The 27,743-nt window shown below is 39.9% G+C and overlaps 1 protein-coding gene across 6 annotated transcripts; it reads right to left on the bottom strand.

The window, feature by feature from the left end:
• LOC135490649 (ETS domain-containing protein Elk-3-like) lies at positions 1-25,073 on the bottom strand. Of its 6 annotated transcripts, none has more exons than XM_064775950.1 (4): positions 24,782-25,073; positions 13,220-13,265; positions 10,125-10,229; positions 1-6,107 (listed from the first exon to the last, which is right to left on the bottom strand). In XM_064775950.1, the coding sequence occupies exons 2-4, from the start codon at positions 13,227-13,229 to the stop codon at positions 5,074-5,076; spliced, it is 1,149 nt and encodes a 382-aa protein (XP_064632020.1). In that variant the 5' UTR covers positions 13,230-13,265; positions 24,782-25,073; the 3' UTR covers positions 1-5,073. The 6 variants fall into 6 exon arrangements, with proteins under 6 accessions (XP_064632020.1, XP_064632021.1, XP_064632025.1 ...); XM_064775951.1 differs by having other exon boundaries at positions 24,858-25,073; XM_064775955.1 differs by lacking the exon at positions 24,782-25,073 and adding an exon at positions 24,412-24,430.
• Positions 25,074-27,743: the final 2,670 nt, after the last annotated feature.

Below are 27,743 nucleotides of genomic sequence, written 5' to 3'. Positions count from 1 at the left end.
TCATTTCCATACATAAACATTTATTGTTTAACTTATAGTCATTCTCTATACATCTTTCTCTTTACAAACTCCTACATATTTACATCACACGTATAAAAGTTATGTACTTGGTCCATTTAACTTTACAAAAATGCAACTTGTAGTAAAGAGATCACCAAAAGGGGGGCACTTCAAAAATTTACCTTTAGATGGCCATCATGAAAAACGTTATATTCAAACATATGCGAAATTTTCCCTCTTTACAGTATTTGTACTCAAGTTAAACTTTGAATAATGATCCTCATCTTTGAAACTTGAAATCATGACTACTGAAATAAGAAAAAGGACTATCTCCGGGGACCACCAGACGAATCCCACCTTTAAACTGATTGATAATCCAGCCAAAAGATCTTCAAAATTAATTCACCCACTTTAAGATCAATGACGATGGCACATATGAATAAAGACTAGCAAATGCTTTAACTAAATCTCCATGTACATTTACACTAGGCCTTTCTGTACAAAACTGAAGTAAAAGCATTTACTAGTCTTTATTCATATCACCTAACTAAGATGGCAGTACCATCCACATTACTTCACCAGTCCCCAAGTTGCAAATTTCCTGGCTTTGAGATGTAAATTTTGGAAGGGCACCCACAAGTTTAACAAGAACCTGTACTGAACAATTGTATTTGTTTTACATTTGAAACCATTTCACAAAGACAAATAGTATTATCAATAACAATTTCATAATAAACATGGATGTGACATGAACTCTTGCAACGCAACATTTGATGACAAAGGAGGATGTGTTTCCCTTAACTCCTGTTCATTATGGAAGGCACAACAAAACATTAAAGTGACTGTAGGCCAACGATCAGTCACAAAAACGAACTCTCAAAACAGCATGTCACCATCACAGTGCAGTATTCTTCGATCGCTATTCTATGCAAATGTTTAGAGTCGAAACAAAATCGTAATAACACCACCAGGCCCTGTGGCAACATGCGAGTTGAACCTCGGTACAATAGTGGGCGGTCCCCATCACGCACCATCTATGTTATCGACCTGAGTACAAATATCATCTCAGTCCTGGCATTGTCACAACTACACAATAGTAGCTGTTTTAGCCTAAAATATCTCTGTCATTTGAATAGGCCTTCTCATACCATAAAGGCCCTGAAACGGTAACTTATTTAACACTTGTACATGTACTAAAGCTCATTCATGCCATGATGCAACGAGTCTCAATCTCACAGACAAAATGTAAGGATATTCCGTGACTTACTGCCCGCCCAGAGAGTTCACTACTGAAATATTCAGTGATTTCATACTAGAGAGTTCATCACTTCGATATTCAGTGATTTTCAGACCAGAGAGTTCATCACTTGGATATTCAATTATATTTCAGAACAGAAACAGAAACTGGTTAACTTATTCCCGGCCTGTCACTTGAGCATTTCCAATTCCACCAGCGAAGGCCAGGGGTCAGCACCTACAACATCTAAGTTTTAAAGCAGCTTGTTAGGGTTATGACATGAAATGCTAATACTATCTTTAGATCATAATGATCAGTCAAAGTGCTATTATCATGTCAAACAAAATCGACAGCTAAAACAAAAGTGACGCATTAAAACTATATAGATGAAATGCACAAATCTGCAAATTGAGTCAGACGAAGAAGCTGGGTTATAAAAAATCTAATTCTTTGATTAGACTGAATAACATTAAACAACGCAATTTTAATATTTTCAAGCAAAAGTGTGACGTATGTTTCACTTGCCAGCAAAAATCATGAAAACATTGAGCTGATGAAAATAAAGAGTTCACAGTCAGTCATGGTGAGATTGTTAAACGAGAAGTGTTTAAAGACAAGTTTGGGTCAACACTTGTGATAATCACCATGACCCTACCGCCTGGCATTTACTATGGCCTGTCGGAAAGGTGTAGTGGAAACAATACGCCTGTCACCTCTTGAGGTCATGGGTTCGATTCCCCATACACTCGTGTGATAGAGGGGGTGACACCTTCGACATCGTAGGTTTCCTCCTACTTATATTACAATTGCCCAGTATTGTTTATAGAGCTAATAATGTCCTACTTGACGCTCAGCTCTCTTAACTCAATATTATTAAAGAACAGGAACACGGTTCGCTACTATACGTAATGCAAGCCCCACATCTTCTCAAGAAACACTTTCTTTAACTGACTACTTGCGTGTGTGTGCACTCAGGGCATAAACAGCTTAACCAATTTCATCGCAAAACTAGAAGCTCATGTGTCATGATGTCGACGTTGGTGATTTGAAAGAGTGTGGTACATCTAGAGAGTAAAATTACAAAGGTCAAATGTCGAATTGGATTATGACGCACGTACAAAGTTGTGTTAACGATATCTACAGTCGGTGAAAGGTAAATGTAATTGTAAGTCGGATAATTAGAAATGGGTGCTGTACATTCTAATGCAGGTTATAATAAGAAAGGTTAAACGAAAATCGTCATCATTTCAACTAGATCAAGCACGAGTCAAGGCTACCTTGATACATGTTTTTTTCCCAATTTACACTACACAACTCTTTTTTCTCAAGCCTTAAAAGACAAGGGTCATATACAGGTCAGGGTGAAGAATTGTTGAGACTTGCATTAGATGGATTAGGTTACAGTACTGTTATGAAAGTGAAAATTTACCAGAGATGAAAAACTGTACAAACTACAAAAGTGTTCACATAAGAACTCACAGCTAGCACTATGGCAACTATAAGGCGTTGCACAAACGAGTGATTTTTGTCACTGCAATCTGCAATAATAATTGCTGCAGTTTGTGACCAAATTATCTCTCGTCTGCAGGTAAAACAGCTGCATAGTCCCTACGTACAAAATCTATGGCATATAATTCATCATCAAGGACTACAACTCCACTAGTAACAATACCATACCAACTGAACCTTATTTTCACCAAAGAAACTGCATGAACAATTATCTACACCAAAATATATACAAGCAATGGACCCACAAGTGGCCTGAATGAACAGTCTGGAAGGAGATGGAGTTCCATATGTAGCACTTCCATAATACAGAAATACTGTCTCATTCATGGGGCGGTATGGAAATCCATCCCCTTCCTGACTGATAAAATATGCAACAAAACAATAATTATAGCACACAAAGTGTCTTTGGCTAGTATTTGTTGATGTTTTGGGAACGTTCTATCATCTTGAACCAAAGACCACATAAAACATCAAATATGGACTCGTGCCTTCATAGAAGATTATATGCATTTTGTTCATTTATCTCACGCCAACACACTATCTTGGGACACAACATGGCAGCCAGCTACAATTGTTAGAAATCCCTAAAGCCAATGTAATATCCTCACACATTCTTACATCAAAAGTCAAGGAAAAGTCTATGCCCAAACTATTTGATGCAGATACAATTCCAATCCCAAGAAGTAAATTGTAGCGATGAACTCAGGTTTGGATTTTTTTTAGTATTTCGCTTGAAACGGCTTGTTCTTGGACATGCTTTGTCTGATTAGGGCAAAGGCAATCTTTCTAGACACCTTTGATCTCGAAGTTTCCGACAGGTTAAAACATTTTGTTCAAATATTTCATTATCTGTGTGAAATCACCAAAAATCAGACTGCCATTTTTTTCGTGAAATGGAGTATAGTTGCCTTCGTCCTCCGTTAAGCAGCATCTAATGGAGAAAGTGCCGGTACGCATCCGTATTTCTGATATCTGATGCGCAATCGGATGTGACCATTACCGCATAACTCAAGAATACAGAAGAAATTGCATCAAATAGTTTTGGCATATTCCCTTATCACCATGACAACGCCTACTCAGCCTCTATTGACATTTTTACAAAAATAATTGGTATGTAAAATACATACAAGATTTATTGAACATGTTGAGTATAACACAAGCACAAACATTTCAAGGCCTACTTATAAGTAAGTCTTTAAATGGATCAATTCATTAATATTCTCTGGTAGCATTGTTCGTACAAATCTGCCCCCCCCCCCTCCCTTTATAAGGACTAGAGTAAATGTGTACTTAGGTAGACTGTAGTCCTACGTCTTTTAGTTAAAGACAGGCTTTAAATCATCTCAATAAATCACTGAAGCCTGAAAAAATATAGCTGTGGGTCCGCTGCTATCATACCTTTACCCTCTTGGCCTTAGACAATGTTGGTCATGACATGAAGTGGTGGTCTGTACTGCTACCCGCCCCTCTTGATCTACCGCCGGGCAGGTAGACAGATAAATCCACAGGGAATTCGCTTAGCCAAATTTTTCAGCCTATTTTGTGATTTTCGTAATCAAGAACGGCGGCTTTGAAAAGAAGCAATGAAAGTGCTTTACGTCACAGTACACCCGCACTCCAGTCGTTAAAGAGACTTACAATTTTACAGATTAAAAGAACTTCAACTACCGGTAACAAAAAATAGAAATATTATGAAAATATAAATAGTCTTTGGCATATACATGCAGCTCTTCAATGGCGCCTATGCATATATGATGAACTAAAAAAATTGTAAAAACCAGGCGTAATAATTTCTTGGCTGCTTTGAATATCTACGAAGAAGTGAATCGGTTATGTCTGTCAGTGACTTAATCTACAACTACCACAGTTTGGAACAATTCATGAAGTGTGCACGTGATATACGCAGTCAACTACACCCTCTACTATCCTCAGATGGAATGCTCTACCCCATTGTTGCTGGACGAGGCAAAAAATGTGTTGAAAGTCTCCAACTCGAAAGAAGACATGTCCAATTTCTTTGACGCGTGCATACTTTATCAATTGCCCCCAACTGGTCCCACTATGTTAAAATCGGTACTCAAGATATTTCAAGAAACACAAACAAAGGCGAAAACCACAAACAACCACAATACGCGTCCACCTTCAAATTGTAGCTAACTTACCAGAAGTCGTGAATAATTTCGGTGCGTGGCCATAAGTCCACAACATATTCCAATAGCACCACAAGTAGCCAAGATTCAAATATAACAAGACGATATAAAGCGAGTATTCGTTACCAAGTCCACTGGGATATCATAGAATACAAATGCTAACAACCAAGACGCCATCTATTGTACAGATATCGATTTAACAGGTGGCGGTGGCGATGTCACGAAAGCTGCAGGCGTTGAGACATCTTCGTAGGCTTGGAATGGCAGCTGTAGAGCGGGCATTGGTGACAACGCCACATGGCCTTGGACGTATGTGGGAAACTGGAAATGAGTCGACGCGCTGAAGCGCGGGTTAGGACTCAGCGTCGTGATCGGGCTTAGGGAGCTCCAGAAATGCAACGGCACCATCGGCGTCCTCTGTCCACTGATCCCGGGGCTCGGGATGATTATCGGCGTCCCCACTGTCGTAAACGGCACTTTCATTAAAGGCGACGGAACGTATCCGTGCATGGCAGGATGAGGAATAGACGACGACACTGACAGATTCAACGGATTCGGTTTGGGTCGACTTGACGCCGTTGTCACCACTGCTGATGATACGGGTGGTGACGAGGCCTCCGACTTGATACCTGAACTTGACGTTGTGAGCGGTGATACTCGCTGAGGTGTCGGTGAGCGACTGCGGCTGCGACTCGGGCTGCGGCTGCGGCGAGCATCTTCCTCTAGTGGCTCACACTTTATCATGGGCTTCCCAGCATCTGAAGCCGGTACAGTGTGATGCCACTGCAGCGTCTGGTGGCGTCGATTTGAGGGTCGTGAAGGTGGATCAACTGTCGTCTCATACGGTCTATAGGTGACAAAGCCAGGCAGCTTATACATACCCTCCGTCGCCATAGATTCCATTTTAACTTTGAAAGGCACCTTGTTCTCTGTTTTAACAACTTCAGGAAATGAAACAAATTTATACACAAATTTCTGTCCCATGACTTTCTTGATGATATTCTTGTCATAGTAATAACGTAGCGCTCGGCTGAGCTTGTCATAGTTCATATTATGCTTGTTTTTACGCAGACCCCAAAGTCTCGCTACCTCCTCTGCGTTGACGAGTTTGAATTCGCCCTCGTTGTTCGTCCATTGGATTATGTGCTGGTGCTGGTTGCTGAGCAGGAGTTCAAGCAGAAACTGCCAAAGTGTGATGTTGGAGTCCATACCTGCAAAACATAAATGAAAATTCACATTAGATTCTAATGGCCCATTTTGTGGCAGAGCACTCTGAAATAAGCTGAAACATATCCTGAAAATTTAAAAGATGGTTTATTTTCCTGACTCAATGCAATATGTATGTAAGAGACTTGAAATTCGACTGTTCAATGAGGACATACCATTTTTACCAAATAAATGAGACAAAATGGACAGCTAATAAAGTGCAGAATCCAATTTTTTTTAACATCTGGAAATATGTATGGTGTAATGCCGTCATTTTAACTTTTTCATGTCAAATATTTTTATCAACATACAGAACCTCTAACATGTCTGATGAGAAAAACCCTATAACAAAACCTCACAACATGCTCCAAAAAGTAAGAAAGCTGTAAGAAATGCCAAGTATAATTTCCATATAGGGACAGGATGATAATTGCAACCACACTTTTCACGCCAGGAAATATCGCGGGAAGTGTTTGTTATAATTGTAACTCCCACTACACTAAGACTAACCATTCACATCTATGTATTTCCGGATATTCACATATTATTTTGGAACGCATCAGACGAACATATTTGGCCAAACAAAACAAACAACGCATATTTCTGTACGCAGAAACAGACACCTCAAGATGCTATTCTGAAACGACTACAAAGAACTTTCTTTTCCTCCACAACAAAAATAGTCTGCGGTCAAAACGACGCTGAATCATCACCTGATGAGAACATGTCGACAAATGTCAAAACACGGAGATTGCACAACAACCCAACTACAACAGAAGAAGACATCAAAGAATGAATATAACAATATACCTATAGTTGGCGGCACAGGTGGACATAGGTAGTGTCGTCCAGTTAAACGCGAATAAAGGTACGCCTGCATAATTCTGTATACTTGTATCCAAAAGTGGCCGAGATATTTAAGCGCGCCGTCACACACGCCTGGTGATTTGATTTTATGACTGACAGAAGCCATGTGAGCATCTTTATAAACTTTCGGCCGGAAGCTGGTCGGATGAGTTGTCTCGTCAACAGTCACCCTCGATGCGCGGAAATATGCAGATTAGGACACGACATCTTGTTAACGCTTAGCGCTAATCACTACCTAGTTGTCCCCGAGGGGAGGAGGCTAGCGCAACAGTGATTAGCCCCGTGTCATTTTAATTACGACTAATGGCCAACAGTTGTAACGAATCAATAGTTGATTTGTTAATGCGGTTACAACGATGGGTGTCCCAAGGGAAATTTGTCTCAGACACAGCGTTGTCTATTGCAGCTTCTTTCTCAGACTTGAGAACTTTCAACAGTCAAGCGATTATTGCAGCAATTATTATTGTTGGTCTCAGCAACGAAAATTGCCAGTTTTCGGGTTGTTTGATTTACAGCCACTTTGAAGTGAACTCAAGCGGAATACGCTTCACAATTAACTAGATGAAGTTGACACAGGACGCAGCATCCGCAATCATTTCATCTCACAGGATCAACAAATCTGGGAGAAATTACACCCAAGCTGCGGCACAAGTTACACACACAAAGTTATGCGACGTTTTATTCTTTGTTCTGGTGACTTTATTCAGTGTGTACAAATGAAAATGAAATTGAGGGTAGAGAGTTGTGAACTTCTTTTTCATTTTAAGTTTTATAAGAAATGTGCCAATTCTTTTATCTTTTTCAAGGACACATTCTTTCACATGTGATTTAGATTATTTTTTATAATTAGACAGCCTGTTGGGGTATTTTACTGGTTTTACAATGCAATTTACAGTAATTCATAAAATTTAAACCAATTTAACTACTGTAGACCTACTGCCAACCCTTCCAAGAGTCTAATATTTTTGCGCCATGATGGCACAAAAATTACTGAGCTAATAATGGAAAAATCATAAGAAAACCCAACCTTTAGCAGAATTTAATGATAGTGAAATCTGAAAAGGACATCTTTGCTCAAATTTAGGGCCCTGAGAGTAAAGGGTTCACAATAGTCGGTACCAACCAAACACGGCAGCAGCATGCCACGTTTAACACTGCTACAATGCCATTACAATATGCCCCCAAAGGGTAAAAAAAGAATATCATAAGATGGTTAAGCACTTTATTGAAAAGTCAGTCGGACTTTTTTCCTCACCATCATCCTCTTTTCTCCATTGTGTGAGAAAAACCCGAGATCAAGAGTTAACGTGTTCATAATCATCTCTTCCACAGGGCCCTAAGCTACACCGGAAAGCTTCCTTCATCAGCTAATCAAAAAGGATATTTGAGATCCCCGGGAGGATTTTTCGTACGCTCTTTTTGCAACCGGAGAAAAGATGGGTAGAAAAGACCAGGAGAGTATTGAGTATTTACAATAGAAGCAACACCAACAGGACTCCGACATGTCAGAGCGAAATATTGTTTGCCACGCAAGACCCAGGAAGTAAACAGGGCCTATTACTTTTGTAAATGAGAAGAGAAGTTGTCAGGAGGTTTGCATTATCTGAATGAAAACGTGTAGTATCCGCTATGACAATGGGAGAGTCGTCTAAGACTGCTTAATGTGCCTCCGTAAATGACAGGCTGACATTATTAGCTTTTGTGTGGGGATTAAGCCTTATAGCCGGGAGCCGTAATCCTGACTTCCTCTCCGCTGTAAGTCCACAATATCACCGGGGATCGAGTGAAGCACGTTTTCCGACTCCCAGCAGATCCTATTCATCTGATGGGAAGGTTGCAAGAACAAGCTTTTTAGCCAGCGGAAGATTTATTTTTAATTTCCTACGAGCATTTAATATCTTCCTATCTTAAAAGGGAAATCACATTTTCATTTCCGTAGTGTGACATTTGGTGGCCTGGTCATAATAACTCGTGGCAAATCATAATAAGTTTACCACTTTGTAGGTTTTAGCATAGCCTTCACTTGGTATCGTTCTAGCCACCACAAAGTTATCAAACATTTGCGCAGAGGAGGCCGCTTATCCAAACAGATGCTATGTCTATCTTGTGCAAGCTGGAGTTCTTTGCACTACAAGAGCAAACACGATATGTGGGACAAAGGTCCCCAAATGAGAAACATCACTATTGGCATATGAGGGGGACAAATTTTTACTAACAGGGTAATAAGTGTTATAATAGTTACGACAAAATGCAGCATTTTGACTTGATGGAACTGTTTTTTAATCAGAACACTGACAAACTGCAGATACTTTCCAATATTTCTGATAATTCTGTAAAATGTCATTAAATATTGAGTCTGTGATGTCTCCACAAAAGACAAAACTTTACTTAGTGAAGAGTGCATACCACCTAGTGAATGCACCAAGTAAAACCGCATAACCATGGCTCACAAATAAAACGAGGATTCAAAAAAATTAAAATCTGGAAAGGAAACTTCAAGAGGGCAAAAACCCTATAAGTATCTCAAAATCAGTTTAAAATGGCAGCTGCAAATTATCTACAGAAACAAGGATCTTTACAATGTGGCACTTGAGTTTGGAAATGCCACAATGGTTTCCTCAAGGATCCTGGCGGCTGACGGATCTTGTCCGAATCTCCATCCGTTGATCTCGTAAGTGTGTCAAGATGATCCAAAACTGCTTCTTCAAAAAGCTAGTCATTTACATATATGCTTATGATGGGATTCAAATCTTAACAGAATCTGAAATATACTGTTCAAAATTTTAATTTATAAGGAGGGTTTGCTAATGTGAGGCCCTGTAATGGCACTGCTAAGGCTGCTATGCCTCTGTCTCCGAGGCAGTAAAAAGAGAGGGAGGGTGAGGGCTCTCGCTGCCCCTCCCTCTCTCCCTCACTCCTAAACCACCCAAGTGAAACAACAAAACAAGGCAATGCCTATTTAGAGCAGTTATAAGACTTCAGACTTGCTCTCTAATGAAGAATTACTCGCCAAAGGACAACATGTGACCACAAAACTCTGGGACATGGCACAATTCTCTTGGACAGCCAACTTCATTGCCTGAAACGAACTAGCAGTCTCGCGTGAATTTTTAAAATGCCAAATCCAGAAGAAGAAGAGTTCATAGTACACTCACCTTTGGACCTACATGTATAGTTTGAGAAGGTAAACTTCTTCTCCTGAGTTTCTGATGTCTCAGTCTCAGAGACTGGTGAGGGAGACGGACTACGTTTGCCTGATTCTAAAACGAGAAGATGAAATACATGCCATCAGATTCTGTCGCAATTTCTTTCAGTCGCCACGACATAAAACCTTGCTTGACCTGACTTGGATGTAAATGTAGGGTTGTGTGACACTACCCCTGATTTATATATGCACCAAGATAATTTTTTTTTGAGCCTTGGTGTGAACTAACTCTGATAATGTAATTTGATATGACTGTGATAACAAATATTACACACTTGTTCCGCCTGTTGACAGCAAATATCCGTGATTTAACCGTTTATCCCAAATATGGTCATTTTAACAGTTCGATGCAATTAAAAATTTGTTCCATGATCTTCTCTGACATTTATAACCACCCCACCAGCTTCCATGCCAAACGGAGGGCACCCTGCATTCTCCCCCTCACTTTTAAATATTCCCCTTCACACCTTTTTCACGAAAACAGAGTATAAAACCAGTGTGTAAAAGGCAGATGGGAAAAACTAGTTTGTCATTGGCAAGTCGAGCACCCGTTGCATGCTCGTTTCCATCCATTGTTCAGTATGATACCTATTATAATGATGCCTGAGAATCAAGCTGAGGCGAGTGGATGAGAAGACTTGAGCCTCGCGCCGTTCACACGCCGCTACTTGTCCCCATCACCCGAGCAGGATTTGTCAACAAGGATGTTTCTAAATCTAGTGGTTTTTGAGAGGGTAGTGCGGTTCAAACTTCAATTCCCAGCAAATTTTAAAGCGGTTTATACATATCTGACTTGATTTCGGGATTTAGCACCGGTGATCAACAGTGTGATTTGGGGTACATAACTTTATAATTAGTTCTGGCTTTTAATCTATCAAGGTTGATTTTGTCATCTTGAGATCCTGCAAAAGTACTTTCAATTACATTTTGTGTTTCTGTATTATTCAAAGATTAACTTGAAAGAAACCATCTAACATTCGTGGTCACAGAAAAAGGCAAGGGCGGTGGGGGTGCGAACAACCCCCATCTCCAGGAAAAATCTTGCAATTTGACGTCATGGAACGTCCCGTACAGCGAAGTGGTTACAAGCAATTGTTAAAACTTCTTACAAATACAGAAGTGCATGCTGACATGAACAGTATCAAACAAATATAAAGATATTCAATTACAGGTCCACAAATATTATGAAAAGAGGAATTTTCTAATAAGGACACTAGAAAATTTTATCATAATAATTCTGAGGCCTCATGATATGACAAATACATTGAGTTCAAACTAAGGTGATATTTCTCATTAGGCCGTAAATAATTCGCAACAACAAAACCCAGCATAATATGAACCAAAATAATTACAAAATATAAATAAACTAACCTTAGTATTTAAAGGATATACAGATATTCCGTCTGGTCGGCCAGAAATAGATAAATGGACAGATCGGACAAGAGGAAGTCTTTTATTTTTTATCAATAAGCCACGTGACTACTTGAGATCATGTCCATTGAAATTCGTCCAGCCATTAACAGTATTACTCACTTATGCCATAAATGTACGTCATTGAATTTGACCCGCCTTGAGCAATGTAAGTGGTATGATAATGTACACAATGTAGGCTATTTGCAGCTCAATTTAGCATGGAATTATTCAGTTTGAGTCCACGCCAGTAAGAACTGAATCACCCATACAAATAATCCACAAAAGTATGATAATCACAGTCCTGTCAAAACTGACATTTGAAAATATTCCTACCATACTTGGTCATTTCATTGATTTGATTCACAGATTTATTTTTAGATTGACGAAATATTTTGTTTACAAACAATTGTAATGGAAGGTTACACCTTGAGGAACAATGTACAAATTGGGCGGCTTGATGGTTTTTGTGATTAAAAGTGGAAGTTTGGCATCCAATTTTTATGAAAGAGGATTGTAAAATGGTTTTTCCTGGACTTATGATGACCAATCCAAACACTAAATCATGTGCAATCAGCATAATATCCAAACTCACACAAATCATTCACCAACAGAATGAATTTGATGACATTCCAAATATGGGGTGATCACCATCTATCGTGGAACTACTGCCAAGATTTGAAAAGGGCAGGATATTTTCTTCTTTTGATGAAAATTATGGACACCCATCTTATGATGATTGTCAATCAACTTAGTTGCCAGTATGCACTGTACAGTAAGATGGTACGATTTTAACTTCTGTGCAACTATAGCTTCTGTTTGCAAGGATGTCAGTTGCTTCTTATAGTGCAGAAGATATAATTGTACCACATTACCTTATATAAGAATGCAGGTGATGCTGACCAAACACGATGTACCAACTTGACCCAATAAACCACTATACTGCAGTTCTCTAAAAACATCTCTAATTTTACATACAACTTTCTATTCACCAAAGGGCACCAACATTTTGAACGATACTTATATTAGCATTATCATGACCGAGAACAATACAATAATATGATCCTCTCAAGAAGCGTGCGCCTGATGCCAAGCAGACGCCCAAGTACTCCCGATACCTTTCATCAAATTTTAAAACGTGAATAGCATTTTAAGATCTATTTAATTGCAAATGATTTGTGTCGGTCCTTGAAGAATCATGCGGGTACTTCACGTTCTGATGCGATGAGTGTTTTTTACGATGATCAGCCGGATCATTGACTGGTGAGGGCAGCTGCAAACTGGTACAATTTGAACAATCCCAATGGTCTCCAACGATTCTTTTTGATGTTTGATGGTCATCTGAGGCTAAATGGTTCAAACAGATCATCTTGCACGAGGTGCCTCAACTGCCCATCCAAATCTCTGAGGAGAGATATCTCCTTCCCATGCCTATTCTACAGGGGAGAGCATGACTTGGATGAACCTGAAAGTTCTTTTTCCTCATTTCACTTTATAGTAACATTGTTAAAGATGCAGGAACATCCATGACAGATTACCCATAAAATGTCACCGTTAGTCATGCCCTTAGATGAGAGTGACCACCCTTCAAAATCTTGAAAAGTTACATATGCATTATAGTTATTGAAGACCTACCTGATGTCATGGGTGCAGTTTTATTTGTCAACAACTAGTGCAGAATCTGAAAAGATAGAATTACGACTGATATAGTATTCAAAAAAGAAAATTTGTAGAAAAATATTTCACATGGATTGCTTTTGTTATTCGTTTTGCTCAGATGGAGGTAGATGGCGATGACCTTAAATGTCCCACAACCAGGGACGGAGAGGACTTAATAGGTAAGTTGCTTCTACATAACAGAAAAACCACCCAACAACATCATCCGTTAACCACCCAGAAAAAGCAGCCACCGCCCTGGTACATCTTTGTTATTTACCTAAACAAACTGAAAAACGATTCCTTTGTTATGTGTCAAAAACCTTCCAAAAATCTCAATGTTTATGCGGAGCCGGCACACAATTGTCATTTCCACTCAAATACATGAATCTTCCGTTTTGTACATCCTGGTCTTTATGCAAGTTAGAACAAGCGATTTCTTGTATTGTCCGATAGCCACGGCAAATAAAGATCATTTGTACTCCAGGAGCTGGTTCCTGCTAGCGTCTGTTCCTTCCTGGTCTCCGGCTAGGAGGGGAGGAAGCCACACTTTCTTGTCACCGTTGAAAACTTCCACAATCATATGCTTGTGTGAATTCCTCTGGCTATATTTGGTCAGGGAAGCCAACTTGTTTGCTTCAACCTGGTTTTGCGAAGCCTCATTATGTTACTGAGCCGAACATTCATTTAAAATATAGGAGAAAAGATCTGCAGCAAGCCATATGAAATTCTGTGGACAGTCTCTGCCGTCTGTATCTTGTGGTGGACATCCCTAAAAAAATTATCAAACCAAGCAGTGGACCTACCTCTGATTTTGTGCAATTCCGCATGATTAAAAGAATTTGTTTGGCATACTTTCCTTGCAAACTTCCCTTTAACAGACTGATCGTCAAATCATTGCCCAGTCTTAGGAAACAGGGGAAAAACTTTTCAGCAAAAGGTTAAAAAAATTGTCAAAACCTTCTGCCATGACGACACCTTGTTTCACTCACCACTTTCTGTTGGAAACATGTTCCTGTCATGAATAATCTTATTCACAGAAAGTGTTAATTTTCTAAAATTTTCGAGAACTTGTGCCTGTCCTCAATAAGAAAATGACATCCCTTTTGCATGATTCCCGTTGACCAGGGAAACCCAATTATTTTCTTTAATCAAGCCCATGACATACTTTTATCATTATACGGCTGGCTCGGGTTGGCTGCCTGATATTTCCTCAATCGGCTCTTTGATCTGACCTCAAACATTTTACAACAAAATGTAACAACGCCATGATTCATGAAGAATCCCCATTGGCTAAATTTGGCAAGCAAATGTTTATCCATTTCGCGCAACTGACATAGACTCTTCAAGGGAGAATATAGGAAAGAGCCAGGTGGACCAAATTAACCAGTTCCCTCACTGCATATGAGCAACAGTTTAAATTGTTGATCATGTCACCAAAATACCACCAATATTGGACACTCCACCTCCTGCACACATTGCCCCCTTTAAAGGCTTAGGCCATCGAGCAATGGCCAACATTTCAAATTGACACTTGTCATTCAGTCTTTGTTTGAGATGTGTTCAGTGTCGAAAGTTCCCTTCCCCTCAGCTCACTGCTAAAGAGTTCAGATGGAGATACCGCCCCCGAAAAACTCTGCAACAACCCAAACTCATTGAGTGATAAGGATTTAGGCCTGCAATATTTAGCCCCAATAAGGGAGTATTTGAGGCTAAAACATAATTATCAAGACTGACTTGCCACATGTTTGGTGGTTAAAATGTGATCGGCAAGTCAAAAACCAACAGAAAATAAAATGAATCAATCGGGCAGCAGAAACGAGTCCATGCAAGCTCAAGAAAGGCTCATGAAGAAATAAACTTCAAACTAACCTGATAGGTGGTGACCAAAAGACAACGAAGATCCAAAGATTCCAGATTTAAGGAATGGTCAACCTGTTTCCAACAACCTTTTCTTCTTCACTATCCAACAACTTAAAAATCCAGGAAATTTGTGTCCAAAACTGACCAAAGAGGAACCCTTTATAAAGATCATGACAACCTTTCACCTGTATGATTTGCAGAGACTAGATCTGGATCAAAAACATAAGTAGTTTCTATCATCTCCATGGACCATGGACCAGAACATACAGTTTCTGTTCCAAACAACAGCAATATTCCCCATAACCGCATTTCATGGTACCAATTGCTCAACACTGACCTTCAGAAGGTCAAGATCAAGATTTATGCAAATGAGTCAAACCAAACCATGACCACGACCCCATATCTCAAAAACTGACATGAAATTGAGTCACATCATAAGTGGGTACCCGTTTAGCATTGAATGTTAACATTTATTGATACAATGAAGCAATATTGCACTATGTTTTGATCAGAATCATACCGGCAAGGAACAACCAATAGCAGACAACTAACATACTTTGCCAGAATAGCATCTTTCCCAAAATAAGCGGGACATCAGATGACAGGATGTTGGCACCAACCAACACAAACAAACATAACCATATTGACTAATTCCACTAAAACGACTTTCCGCTTTGGCTGCTGTAGGCACAACTGAACTTGGCAACTAAAACTGTTGTTCGTGACAGACTCACCAAAAAGCACTATCAAGGCATCAGGTGCCTGAAACTTGTTTCCGTATAACTATACACCCCTGCTCCCTAAAATCACTAACTTTCAAGTGTAACTATTTATGATATCATGACAGGCACCAGAAACATGGAGTAGTATTGCGCAACAGAACCAACAGGTTGCTGATATCGTAACCAAAGCCAGAAAGATAGACCGTACAACTCCAGGTCAAATACAATGGAATTATTAGTCATATCGCCTGTCTAAATATCAGTAGGGCATTGTCAATGGAACTTCGCAGAGGATATTAGACATACAGGTTTTGTCATTTAGGTCTTTGACATTTCAACCAGTGTTTCAGCCCTTCCTGAATATGGGGCAATGATTCAGTGGGTTTCCCACTGGACATATTTGACAAGTCTGTCAACCCGCAATCCGACACACCCATCTGTGAGCAGTATTATTAAATATTTGAGAGGATAAGATATTGATATCTGGTGGTGTGAGATTTTATTGCAAGCATGATAGTTGATAATCACCCCACAGAACTAGAACTAACAATACTTTCATTCAATTGTTCAAAGGTTTCGGTGAAACGTTGTTTGGTATGGCTGCAGTGAATCTGCCCTGTCAGCAAAAAAATAAATCCTGCGCAACAAAATTTCACCAATTGTCTGTTAGTGTCAATGACCATTTGTTGTACAACATTGATGTTTCCAGTGCAATTTTCACTCACCAAAAATTTCAGAAACCTTCAGGAACTGCTATGAATGCACGGAATTGTGCAACACAAAATAATCAATATATATATTGAGTTTTTACAGATTGCATTATTTTTGATTTTTGATTTTTGATTTGCAGCACTTGCTATCTTCTGGTTAAAGCTATTACTGTAAAGTTGACTTTAGGGCACTGCATGGATCACGAAATGCCTTTTTGCATAATACGTCACGTGACATCTTTCACGGCAGAATTAAGCATCAGAAAGGTTACATTCTTTTGTTTGTAAACCATGGCACACTGCCATCTAGGTATAGAAACTAAGGAAACAAAGAAGCCAAGCGGCGGGCAGGTTGGTTTCCAGGAAATCCTTTCGCCGCACAGACTGGGAAATACTTGATTCAGTAAATCAATCCATATTACTAATGCGAGGAAATCACATGAATTCAACCAAGGGAAGTAATCAGCTGAAATAATAGAATACCATTGGTTGCCAAAGCCTATATTTTAGAGGTATCGGTACGTAAAAAAACCTCAACTTTTAGCACTATTCCCAGTTTGTCAGCAGAATTGTTTTTATTTCAGCCCTTAGAAACTAACTTGCCTGTCGTAAACAATTCAACGCACAGACTTCTAATTTGTCATTTTATGATGATAATGATATCATTTTTGAATGTAGGAAATGTCTGAGGTACAAGTCAAAGCTTTAGGGTTGACATTCATACCTTCTAACATCTCTAAAGTTGCAATTACATGGGACAAAATTGGGTCCAACCTCAACCCTTGGAATTCCGTGACATGCGAAGGTCAGCTTTTAACAAATGCCAGGAAACAGCCTCCTTCTAGGGGGGGAGGGGGTTCAAGTCTGAAGCACAGTTTCATGGGCTCCACCCAGGCAACAGAAGGAGGGTTTCCAGGGGAACCAATAGGGATAAGAACTAATGGCGAATGATAGCAAGTTCAACCTAAGCTTATTAGCATTAGATTTAAGGTTACTGCCTGGGGTACCAGAGCCTTAAGGGACTTGGGCATGGAATTTTATTTAGCCCTTTATCACAGATACTGTAGTGCTAACCACCAGATTTACCTATTTCTATTAGAAGGCCATGTTGAGGAGGGCAGGGCCCTCTGTATAGGAACACGGTCGAACTATGGACAGTGATGGTTCAGTATTAGAAAGCTAGGCAAAACCAATTTTACTGCGCAAAATTTCAAAACATGAAAATGAAACATAAAACAACAGCCTTAAAACCTCCAATTTAAAAAATCAACAGGAGCCCCCCCCCCCAACCCCTCCTATCTAAAAAAGACCAAAACAGTTAAAAGTTCAAAGTGGTCAAATACCAAAAGATTGTGCTGAATCATGACAAACACATGATGTAAAATGTCACCTGATGAGATTCCTCAACCCCACAAAACCAAAATCAAAAGTAAAACATCCAGCAACAAAAGAGTCAGGGGAACTTTTTAACAATACCCACAATGGGAACTATCCGTGGGAACCATCCACCTCAACAGAACATGCAAAAAACACCCAAATCAAAGAATTCAGAACATTTTCATCAGCGCACATAAAATCTTACGAGCCTGCGACGGAAGAATAGGCCACCTACGCTCTGTGGTTACAGGCAAGAAGGAAAGAATGTGGCAAACATTAGACCACAGCCTCTGATGTCAAATCCCCAGTCAGAATCATAACACCTTGAACAACTAAACCTACCCCACGACAAAGTGCATCAAGCTAAATGAAATTTTCTGCCTTTAATGGACCGTGGCATGAATGTTTTCATGTTTTTCCATAAAAGGGTGTCCGCTTCACCTTGGCCATTTCCGGCTCCCCGCAAAAGTCAGACGGATGGATAACTGTCAAAAGACTGTTTGGTTCCACTTTCAAGTTGACCAAACTGTCCATGTTTTCTATTCACAAATTTTCTCATGAAGTGTAAACCAATTTAGCATGGCAAGGATGAAATGAAAAAATGTGGTTTCACCTTTGAGTTGACCGAACTGTGGTAAGATAGAGCTACATTATCAATTTGACACAGTTTGAAACATTCTGCATCCTCAATAGTCTGCGGAGTCAATAATACAAGTATTTCATTGAATGGTAATGTTATCTCTTCAAAGGATGGTCACTTCACAGGAATTGGACTTCCTCTCTTGGACAATGATGTTTACAAACAGAACGGGAGCATTTGGTCCAATAATAAATGCCCAATGAGGTATCACCACCAGGTGAATATCAAAGTACATGTGACACTGATAAACTTTCAGCAAATAGGGATCATCTCATAATTCAGCGATTCTATATAATCTTTAAACATTTCATTGAGGCTGAATGTGATAACACTGATGCTAAAACTTCGAGCTCTTTTTCATTATTCAGGTCCAGGGAGAGTACTTTAGCTCTACTTCTTCCCCTTTTGGCATCACAGAGTGGATTTTGAGATGGTCCCTTAGTCAGTGCCACCCAGATGGGTGATACTTTTCGACCACAACTTCCTATTCCAAGGAAGTGAAGAAATCGAGGGACGTGTTTTCCATTGCAGTTGATTGTTGGCCTTTCTTTGAATAATTATCTGCAACAGGAAGGTAATTATGAATTTGGCTGCACCTTGACCAAAGTGTGCCACAACCAGGCACGGCAATCTTCCTGGAAAACCTTTTTTTACAAGAGTTATTCACACATACTAATCAATACAAACAAACAGTCAGAATAATATTTCCATGAAATATATGTTCAGATTAAAACCACTGGGCAGAAGTATATTAGACACACAACATACGTAGCCAAAGATCATTCCTTGCCCTGTACGCCCCCATCGTTTTTCCTCAAGGTTTAGTTCAGTTTAATTCCTACAGGTGTCAGAGTGGCATAGTATCACAGTAATTTCAAACACCAAGTCCAAAAACTAACATCGGCACTCCAGGACCTCATCATTTATGACAGAGTGCAGTAGAAGTGATGCACACATCCTAATGACATATTGAAACCAAGACAAGAACACTAAACTGAATGAAAATATGAAAATACAACTAACCTTTTTGCTGTCTTCACCACAAATGAAGAAACTCGACATTCCAATGCAACATTTCATGAACAAAACGCGATAAAAAGTAAGATTGAAACTCCCGCTGAAAGTTAACAGCACCCACAAAAATACTCCTTACAACAACAAGTGACCCCCAGATTATGTCAAATCATTTCGAAAAAGAAATGTTTTGTGAAATCATAAAGTTTGAACATAAATCCAGACTGACTTGTATGACACCTACTCAAACCACAGAAGTGGGTAGGAATGCATGGAGTGTCTCTCGGTGTGGGGGCGGAGTCTTCTATTCATAACGTGCCGCCATTGTATCATCTTATCTATTCTCATGGCCGCCCGGGGCCGGCTCGTACCAGGGTCCAGATAGTCTGACCCTTCACCTCTTTTTAGGAGTTCGAGCAGGTCCCAGATAGATCCTCTAATCTGGGGTGACCCTTCGTTCCGGTCGCCAGTCCTCTGACAATACCTTGGAATGAGAGACTGTGGCACCAAAGGTGTTTCATAGTCAAACATCGCTGATTCAATTGGCTTGTCGGTCAAAGAAATTGATCTCAGAGAAGAAAACTGTTAAGAAGGGACAGGGTTTCTCATACTGTAAAATTGCATTTTGCAACGATTTTAATTTTGGAAGATAATGAAATTCCTTTCAGTCAGTTTTTCCAATGAATACTGCAAAACATGCAGTGCCCCACAATCTAGGGTCCTTCCATGACCTGACAAATGCTAGGCATTTCCTTCCCTCACCTGACCCTGCAGTACCAGACAGTTCAAGAACCAGTTCAGAACATTTGAGCAAACATGATGATTACATGGTAATGGTTTTGATGGCCCATTATGATAAGTTGCCGGAAATGGCAGACTGCAATTCCAGCTGGACACACACATACAACTAGTTTCAAATTCAATGCAAAAGTCATTTTGGATGTAACCATGGCATGAACCAGGGGCTGAATATTCTATGGCAAAGTTTTTGAGGCATTTAATTTTGACCCAGGACTGCCCCCCCCCCCCCAAAGCAGAAAGCAGAGAAGAATTGGGTTATAGATGTGCCCCATGAACTAGAAGACAGCTTTTCCTGGATGTGACTTGAGCCCTTGGGTCCCGAGTTGCATTGAGGCTGCATGCAGTGCTTGGCTTGCACTCATTCAGTCCACTGATCTCTACTCATATCATAGCACCCCGATGAAGAGTGATGATTTTGTAGTGAAGAAAGCAGCTGGTAGCATGCATTATTATACACAGAAGCTATAATTTTACCAGGGATTTAATTGTACTACCTTGCCTTATATACATGTACATGTATTTCCTTTAAATGTAGTTATGATTTTGAAACAGTCTATACTATGTTTGGAATGCGATAGGAACCAAGGGCCACTAGTTTCCTGGAAATTACTTTATATGTGAGAATTATCAAACCAGGACAAAACATGGCCCACAATATGTTTTATCTGTGAAAATATCCTGCTTTTGAAGTGAATAAGTTTTTGAATTCTGACCTGGTGTTCCATGTATAAGAGGACATCATTACAATTAATACAACAAGGTATATCCATGTATTAGCATGTTTAGTAGTTTTGTAGTTTTTGCAACTCAAATCATTTATTTTATACTTCATAACTAAAGAGAGTACATGTGGGTTGTTCACGGAGAACATTCGCTGAACTGAGGGCCCTCTTTCCCTCACAAATAAGAACATTTGATATCATAAATGTGACACCATGCCCCTATGGTTACATGTCAGTATCTCATGTAATTTTCATAATATGATCATTTTTATCGTCTCTCTCACATATATATTGAACACCTGTTGTGCTGTCAAATTTCGTATATTTTGTCCCATCAAAAATACATACTGTAGTGTACACATGGAATTTCACGAGAGTTTTATTAACCTAATTTTTGGCAAAATGCCATGTCAAATGCAAGCTTTTAAAAAGCTTAAAATGGTAATTCGTTAACAATTCAAATTTGGCAGCAATGCAATACTTAGTCTTTCGCCAAAATGTGCAAATTCATCAAATTTTAGCAACATGAAAATTTCACTCCTTTCTCTTCACACATGTGTAAAGGGATAGCAACACACAAGTTTCCACAAATTGGATAATAAGGATTGGTAAAAAGGTATCAAAGTTCTTTAGACTGGTCGTAACCTTTCCCTCAAAGCTTATTTTAATGTCAGATTTGCGTGACATTTGAGTATGTGCGCAGAAGAAAACTGTTGTCAACAGTGTATACAATTGAATGTGTATATATGCACACTTCTGATATTGGTAATATTATTGTTTAGCCTAGCAGAACTTACCGCACAGCACATACTAAGTATACCCTTGGAGGAATTCCTCCAAGGTATACCCAAGATTTTAATTCTTGATATCTCTAGTCTAATGTTTCAATGTGAATCTGACTCTAACATCACCTCTATAAGACCACTTGCATAGGAGAATAAGGCAAGGCAAATGTGGGTAACGTTCCTGGGGTAAGGTTATGATTATGAGCTGGGAATACCAAAAACAAGCAATGGCTGGAGTTTCCAACTGCTAGCAGCTTACTGCCACTGGGGTAGGGGCACAAAGCAGTCGGGCTGACCCAGGCTGCTGACCCCAGTCCACCAGTCCACACAGTACTTATGGCATCAAGCAGCCTCTTTTTTTTAAATTGAGCCTAGGGAGAACCATTTTTAAATCCCAGCAATACTATCCTAAATCTTGTGATCAAAAGGATGTTTGGTGTGAGAGTGTAGTTGCATACTACCTCTACTAAACTGCTGATAATATCCAAGACCCGCCCGGCATTATTTTCAGACACTCATCCTTAACATAAACACTGAGAAGCACAGCATGTAGATAGAAAGCCCACCCTATACTCTTTCTGCCTGATCGGAAATTATCCCAAACATCAAAGCACATCCAACCAAAAATGTAGATGAACAATAATACACTCAGATCACCTGGTATTGCAAAGATCACTTTATATTCTTCATGTCATATCAAACAGTTCGTTACACAATATACTTCGTGATCCACCAGTGTTTCTCATGGATGTGACGTGCTTGCCTATCGTGGCATTGACAAGATATAAGCCCTCAGGATATAACGTAATGGATAACACCATTGTTGGATACATTTGCAATCTCTTTAGCTATTAGGTGTCATCAGTTTTCAACAGAGTGGTGACATAGTTGAATTTTATTGGACCTCAAACCTCTCACAGATGAATATACCCAGAGTCATGCATTAGAATCTAGGTCAGCATGACCTATTTTCCAAAGGAACTCGGTCAAGGTCACAAGCCCTTGATGTACAAGGATAAGATGCTGTGCAGACGATTTTACTTTGACATATTTTTCAAGGACGCTTGAGGGTCAATTTCACAACAATTTTACAAAACAAAAGTACCACAAGTTGACCCAGAGCCAAAGATAAATCATTAACTTTTGCATCAAAAATATTGTGTGTAACCACTATATGTGCAATAAACAACATTATTGTAAACCTGACTCGCCCCAGATCAAACAGCACCGCCCAAGTAGCGCAGACAATGTCCAATCAATGCAGAAGCTATGATTTTCTCATTGGAGATCGATGATGTGTCCTGGGCAATAGATCTATCAGGACAGGTGATCAATAAGTGACCTGAGGGCGGGCTGGGCCACATAGATTTTGTTAAAGGAATCAAGAAAAGAAGGAATCCTGATAATAAGGAATAAGGTTTTGGGCTGCACTTAGGCCACCTGAAGACCTGCTTTTACAACTCTCACGCAAAGTTGTGACCCTTTGGGGGTCTTCATCAGATATGATATGAAACAGGAGACAAGTCTCCAGGACAACAGTGTCACAACTTGGCTATGTTGTTTGTATTCCTGTCACCCTTTTCACACCACGAGAGTGCAATATACAGTATGTTTTGATAACAAGCTTGATTATAAAAAAGGTTACGCCCAGTCTACTGATAAAGTACAAGCATTATACACTGTATACAGAAAATCAGACAGAACTCTCGAGAGCCAGACATCAAAAGATGTACGCCATTTAACCAAGCCGGAAAATGTCAGACCCTTGAGCTATCTGAGCCCATACCTGGCAAAGACAATCATGGTCGATCATTCTGATTGGCAATCAATAATATCGGATATTTCTCTGCTGATACTGCTGCATTGCCCGCGAAATGTGGGAGGATAGCTCGGTAAACATGAAACCCTGACAACAATACCTTGTCCTCAAATCTTGCTGCGCTTGGGTGAATGATTGGAGGGCGACATGGCAACAGCTGAACCAGGTGAAAATCAGAGATCTTGTCTCTGGATAAACATCGAATGCTGAATATCAATAATTTATAGTACACACTAAAATTGAACACACTGTAGACCAATGTTTTTGCACATGCTGCCCGATGTGAGTTTTTGCTGTTGGTGCATGGTGTGTGTGTGGGAGGGGGGAGACAAAACGTCATTTTATTATTGGCCTTTAAAAAGGAAAATATCTGCAAGAAGCCATCAAATGTGAGATAGTTCAAAATAAAAATTGATACAAAAGTGTCACTATTGGTTAACTTAGCACCAACGGCAAGGGTGGAGCTAAAATGTAGGCCTAACGCCTTGGATTTGGTGAGACAACCAATACCAACAGTAAGGTCACAATCATTTCCCCTAAACATGACTAATACAATACGGTACAGTATGGTACAGTATGGTAGGTAAAAATAATTGTCACTGAATCTCATTTGAAGATGGGCCACTTTTATGGATGACTTGTGTGACAATTTATATTCCTATGTGTCATTCAGCCAACATTACTGGAAAAAGAGGAAGGGGAATAAAAACTGGATGACCTTCATCCTGACATCAGGCTCAGCGTCGACGTCGCATCACACTCGGCTCAGAGACAGTTCAGGCCCACAATAGCATTGACGACAGGCAAACACATTTACCAGTACATATCATGACGTCATACAATTACATCATAACAACAATCATAATAATTATTCATGTACATCACTACATAGAGTATACACTGAAACATTGTATCTCATTATCAAACACTCGTAAACATTATCAGGTCAAATGCAATGAAAATTATTCATCAAAAACAGTTTCCAGGTTAGCAATACATTGATATTAGTTTTTATCTAGTATAACTATTGCATATGATGATTGAGATCACAATAAATGACAAAACAAAAGACAAAAGTGATAGCTTACCAGGCCATAAACAGATAAAGATGAGCCCTGTGAACAAGCAGACACACACACACTGACTCAGTACACACGTACGTACGTCAAAATGGAGTGGATTGGGAAATCCCTTTGGCAGTCGTACTTTCTCGTGTATTTCCGATATTTAGATCCAAATTTTCAGCAAATTCGAATCTCCTAAACTACAAAGTAACTACTGATGTTTGATGTTTTCGTATAGAATGTCCTTTTAGACCATGGGCAGCCATAAGTTTTGGCATTCCTTCCGAGAATGGTTCTTCATTGCACTGGCATGACCCGGAAATCGGAATTCCGCAATGACGTCATTAGACATTCCTTTTGTATCTACGGAAGCCCGCTATTGTGTACATTCGCAACGGCCCAGTGACTCGAACGATTTTATTTGTTCTCGGCCAACTTGAATACAATAGGTCTAGATAACTTGGCCTGGAATGCAAGTGGGCGGGGAATTTGGCGCTATTGGCCCTGGCAACAAACGTTGGCCGCTTGCCCGCCTTGTGCCGTTGGTTCAGCAAAGCGAGGCGCGCGGACAGGTTGTTTTGTCTGGCTTGACCAGCTTCACATAACAAGTGGCACATTTATTATTCACTCTATTCATTCATAATCAATATCCATTTATTCATTTGTTCCTATTTTATAGTTTGGCGTTCTTCTATCACCTCCAGCGGAGGCGCTTGTTTCCGAGTCCACAGTGATCGCCCATACGTCAAATCCAAACAAAATAATTATATGTATTCTTTTGACTCATGAAACAATCATAAGGAGAGGCATTTTGAAGGACCACCGTGAAAGTGCTAAACACCCATTTTCCCTAATAAAATACATCCCTTAAAAAAACACTTGAACGACACAACCGGACCATTGATTTTATTTTTAGATATTTTTCGTAAGTGAAACTTTTGTCATGAATCGTTGACCGGGGCACGCTATTCCGATGAATCCCTTATTTAATTGAGTATCACGTGACATCCCTGGATCCGACCAGGACACTGACATTCTTAAATTCTTTCGTTTATTAGAATTTGGAAGTCCAGGGTCCAGTTTCGTACAGGCCACTTTTAGAGTGCAGGCTAAGCTGTTTCTTGATATTTACTCACGAATTACTGGAAAACGGCCAAGCCAGGGCAGTCACATATTGAGATCCAGTGGGTTTTTTTTCATCAGGTGGGTGATAGTAGATATTCTGGATCGGATTTGCAGCATTTATACGGAATGACGCTCGGCTCGCTCATCTCATTGAAAGAATGATTACAGCATGAAATAATGATAACAGGACTTCTGCTTATTCTGCGATATTCAAAGAGGAAAAATAAAGAGTTTACATTTTGACGGAATGTGTATATAGAAAGTCTAAAGAAACCCACACATTTACCTGTGTATATATGCGAGAAAAAAATATTTTGGGGGAACAAGACTGAGGTATTGCGTTGATCTTTACGCCGAAGATTTAAGCCGAGGTCCTCCCAAGTCAGTGGATGCACTTTGCCTGGTGACAACCTGCTGAAACAGTTCGCCGTAAACTACCTTGTTCGCAGATTTTGTAATAAGTCTTTTCCTTTTTGTCTTTTAGTGCCTCACAAAAGGTGATAATGTTGTTTTTGTTGCTAACCGGATGATCATCTCCTTCAAGTGATGGTGCTTTGTTTCACTAATTAGTACGTTTGAAGGCTCATTAATTAGCAGGGGTACTCATTACAGGCTATGACCTTATTGAGGGTCATTGGTGTAAATAATAACAATAGTGCGATTAATATACTTGGGAGACTAAATCAGGATCAGAGAGAGTGACCACCGAACAATAGTTTTCGGTTTTGTCCCGCCAGTTTTTCGGTAGCAACTCGCACTAGCTTGGTTATAGCCTCATCTCTATAGCAAATGTAATTTCATTTGCTAAGTTTTTATCGGAAGGTATGGATTCCGTAAAGGGCACACTTTTATCAAAAACTCTTTCATGTGGTTTTAACCCATTAAAGCTGATGATGGGAGAGGCTGTCCCTCACTCTTTGGCCCCTCGCCGCGCGGAGGATGGTGCCGTTGACAGTCTGCGCTGTCTCCTGCGGGACGAGGGCTACGGGGTCAGGGACTCCCCCTCCCATCGCTTGGTCAAGTTAATGCTCAGGCATTAACTGTGTACATTGTATATGATACTGTGATTTTATGTATGTGTTCAGGCATCCTATTTATTACCGTAATTTTATGTACTATGTGTTCTTCATGCATATGGAGGTTTAATAATAAATAATAATAAATAGCCTTTCTTCTCTGACTTTTCTATCCTTGATGAGACGCGGGGGCGGGCCTACATGCAAGGCTAGACTTCTTTATGGCTATTATTTTACGTGATAGTCTAGTGCGGGAAGGGGGCTATTGAGCTGTTATTTTCACGTGCCTGTGTGTGGCCATTCTCCAAGCGTCGTCAATGGTGATCATCGTTGCCAAGCCTGTCTCACTCGACCTGGACGCTGTGACAATTTCAGCGGGTGCATGTAAATTGGACATTTGGCCCTACGGTGGCCCATAGAGGGCATGCGTTTATTTTCAATATATTAGAATATTTTTCTTTTTACAATGCGTTTTTTTTCTCTCGAATTACAACCGCCGTCGGATTTATTTCTCACCGCCGAAAAAATAATTCCCACTGCCATGTTAAAAATAATAATTCCCACCACCGCCAAGGAAAATAATATCCACCGCGGTGGAAATTAATATCCACCGCGGTGGGAAATAATATCCACCCGGTGTCAATAACGAATTAGCTCCCGCTCCGATCTTTCTTATGTTGTTACTCTCCTTGACCTGATACTAGTCCAGCCACAATCGTGGTTGTAAACATTTCTCACCGCGGTGGATATTATTTCCACCGCGGTGGATATTATTTCCACCGCGGTGGATATTATTTTCCTTGGCGGTGGTGGGAATTATTATTTTTAACATGGCGGTGGGAATT

This window comes from Lineus longissimus, chromosome 7 (genome assembly GCF_910592395.1).
Source record: "Lineus longissimus chromosome 7, tnLinLong1.2, whole genome shotgun sequence".
Lineage (NCBI taxonomy): Eukaryota > Metazoa > Nemertea > Pilidiophora > Heteronemertea > Lineidae > Lineus > Lineus longissimus.
Note: the sequence above shows the minus strand (reverse complement) of the source record. Positions and strands in the feature narration are given on the sequence as shown.

What these genes read in the sequence shown, in the direction of transcription:
- LOC135490649 (XM_064775950.1), bottom strand. An exon ending in CTATACATGTAGGTCCAAAG is followed by an intron (nt 6,108 to 10,124) that starts GTGAGTGTACTA and finishes TATGTTTTGCAG; the next exon opens with GTATGGACTCCAACATCACA.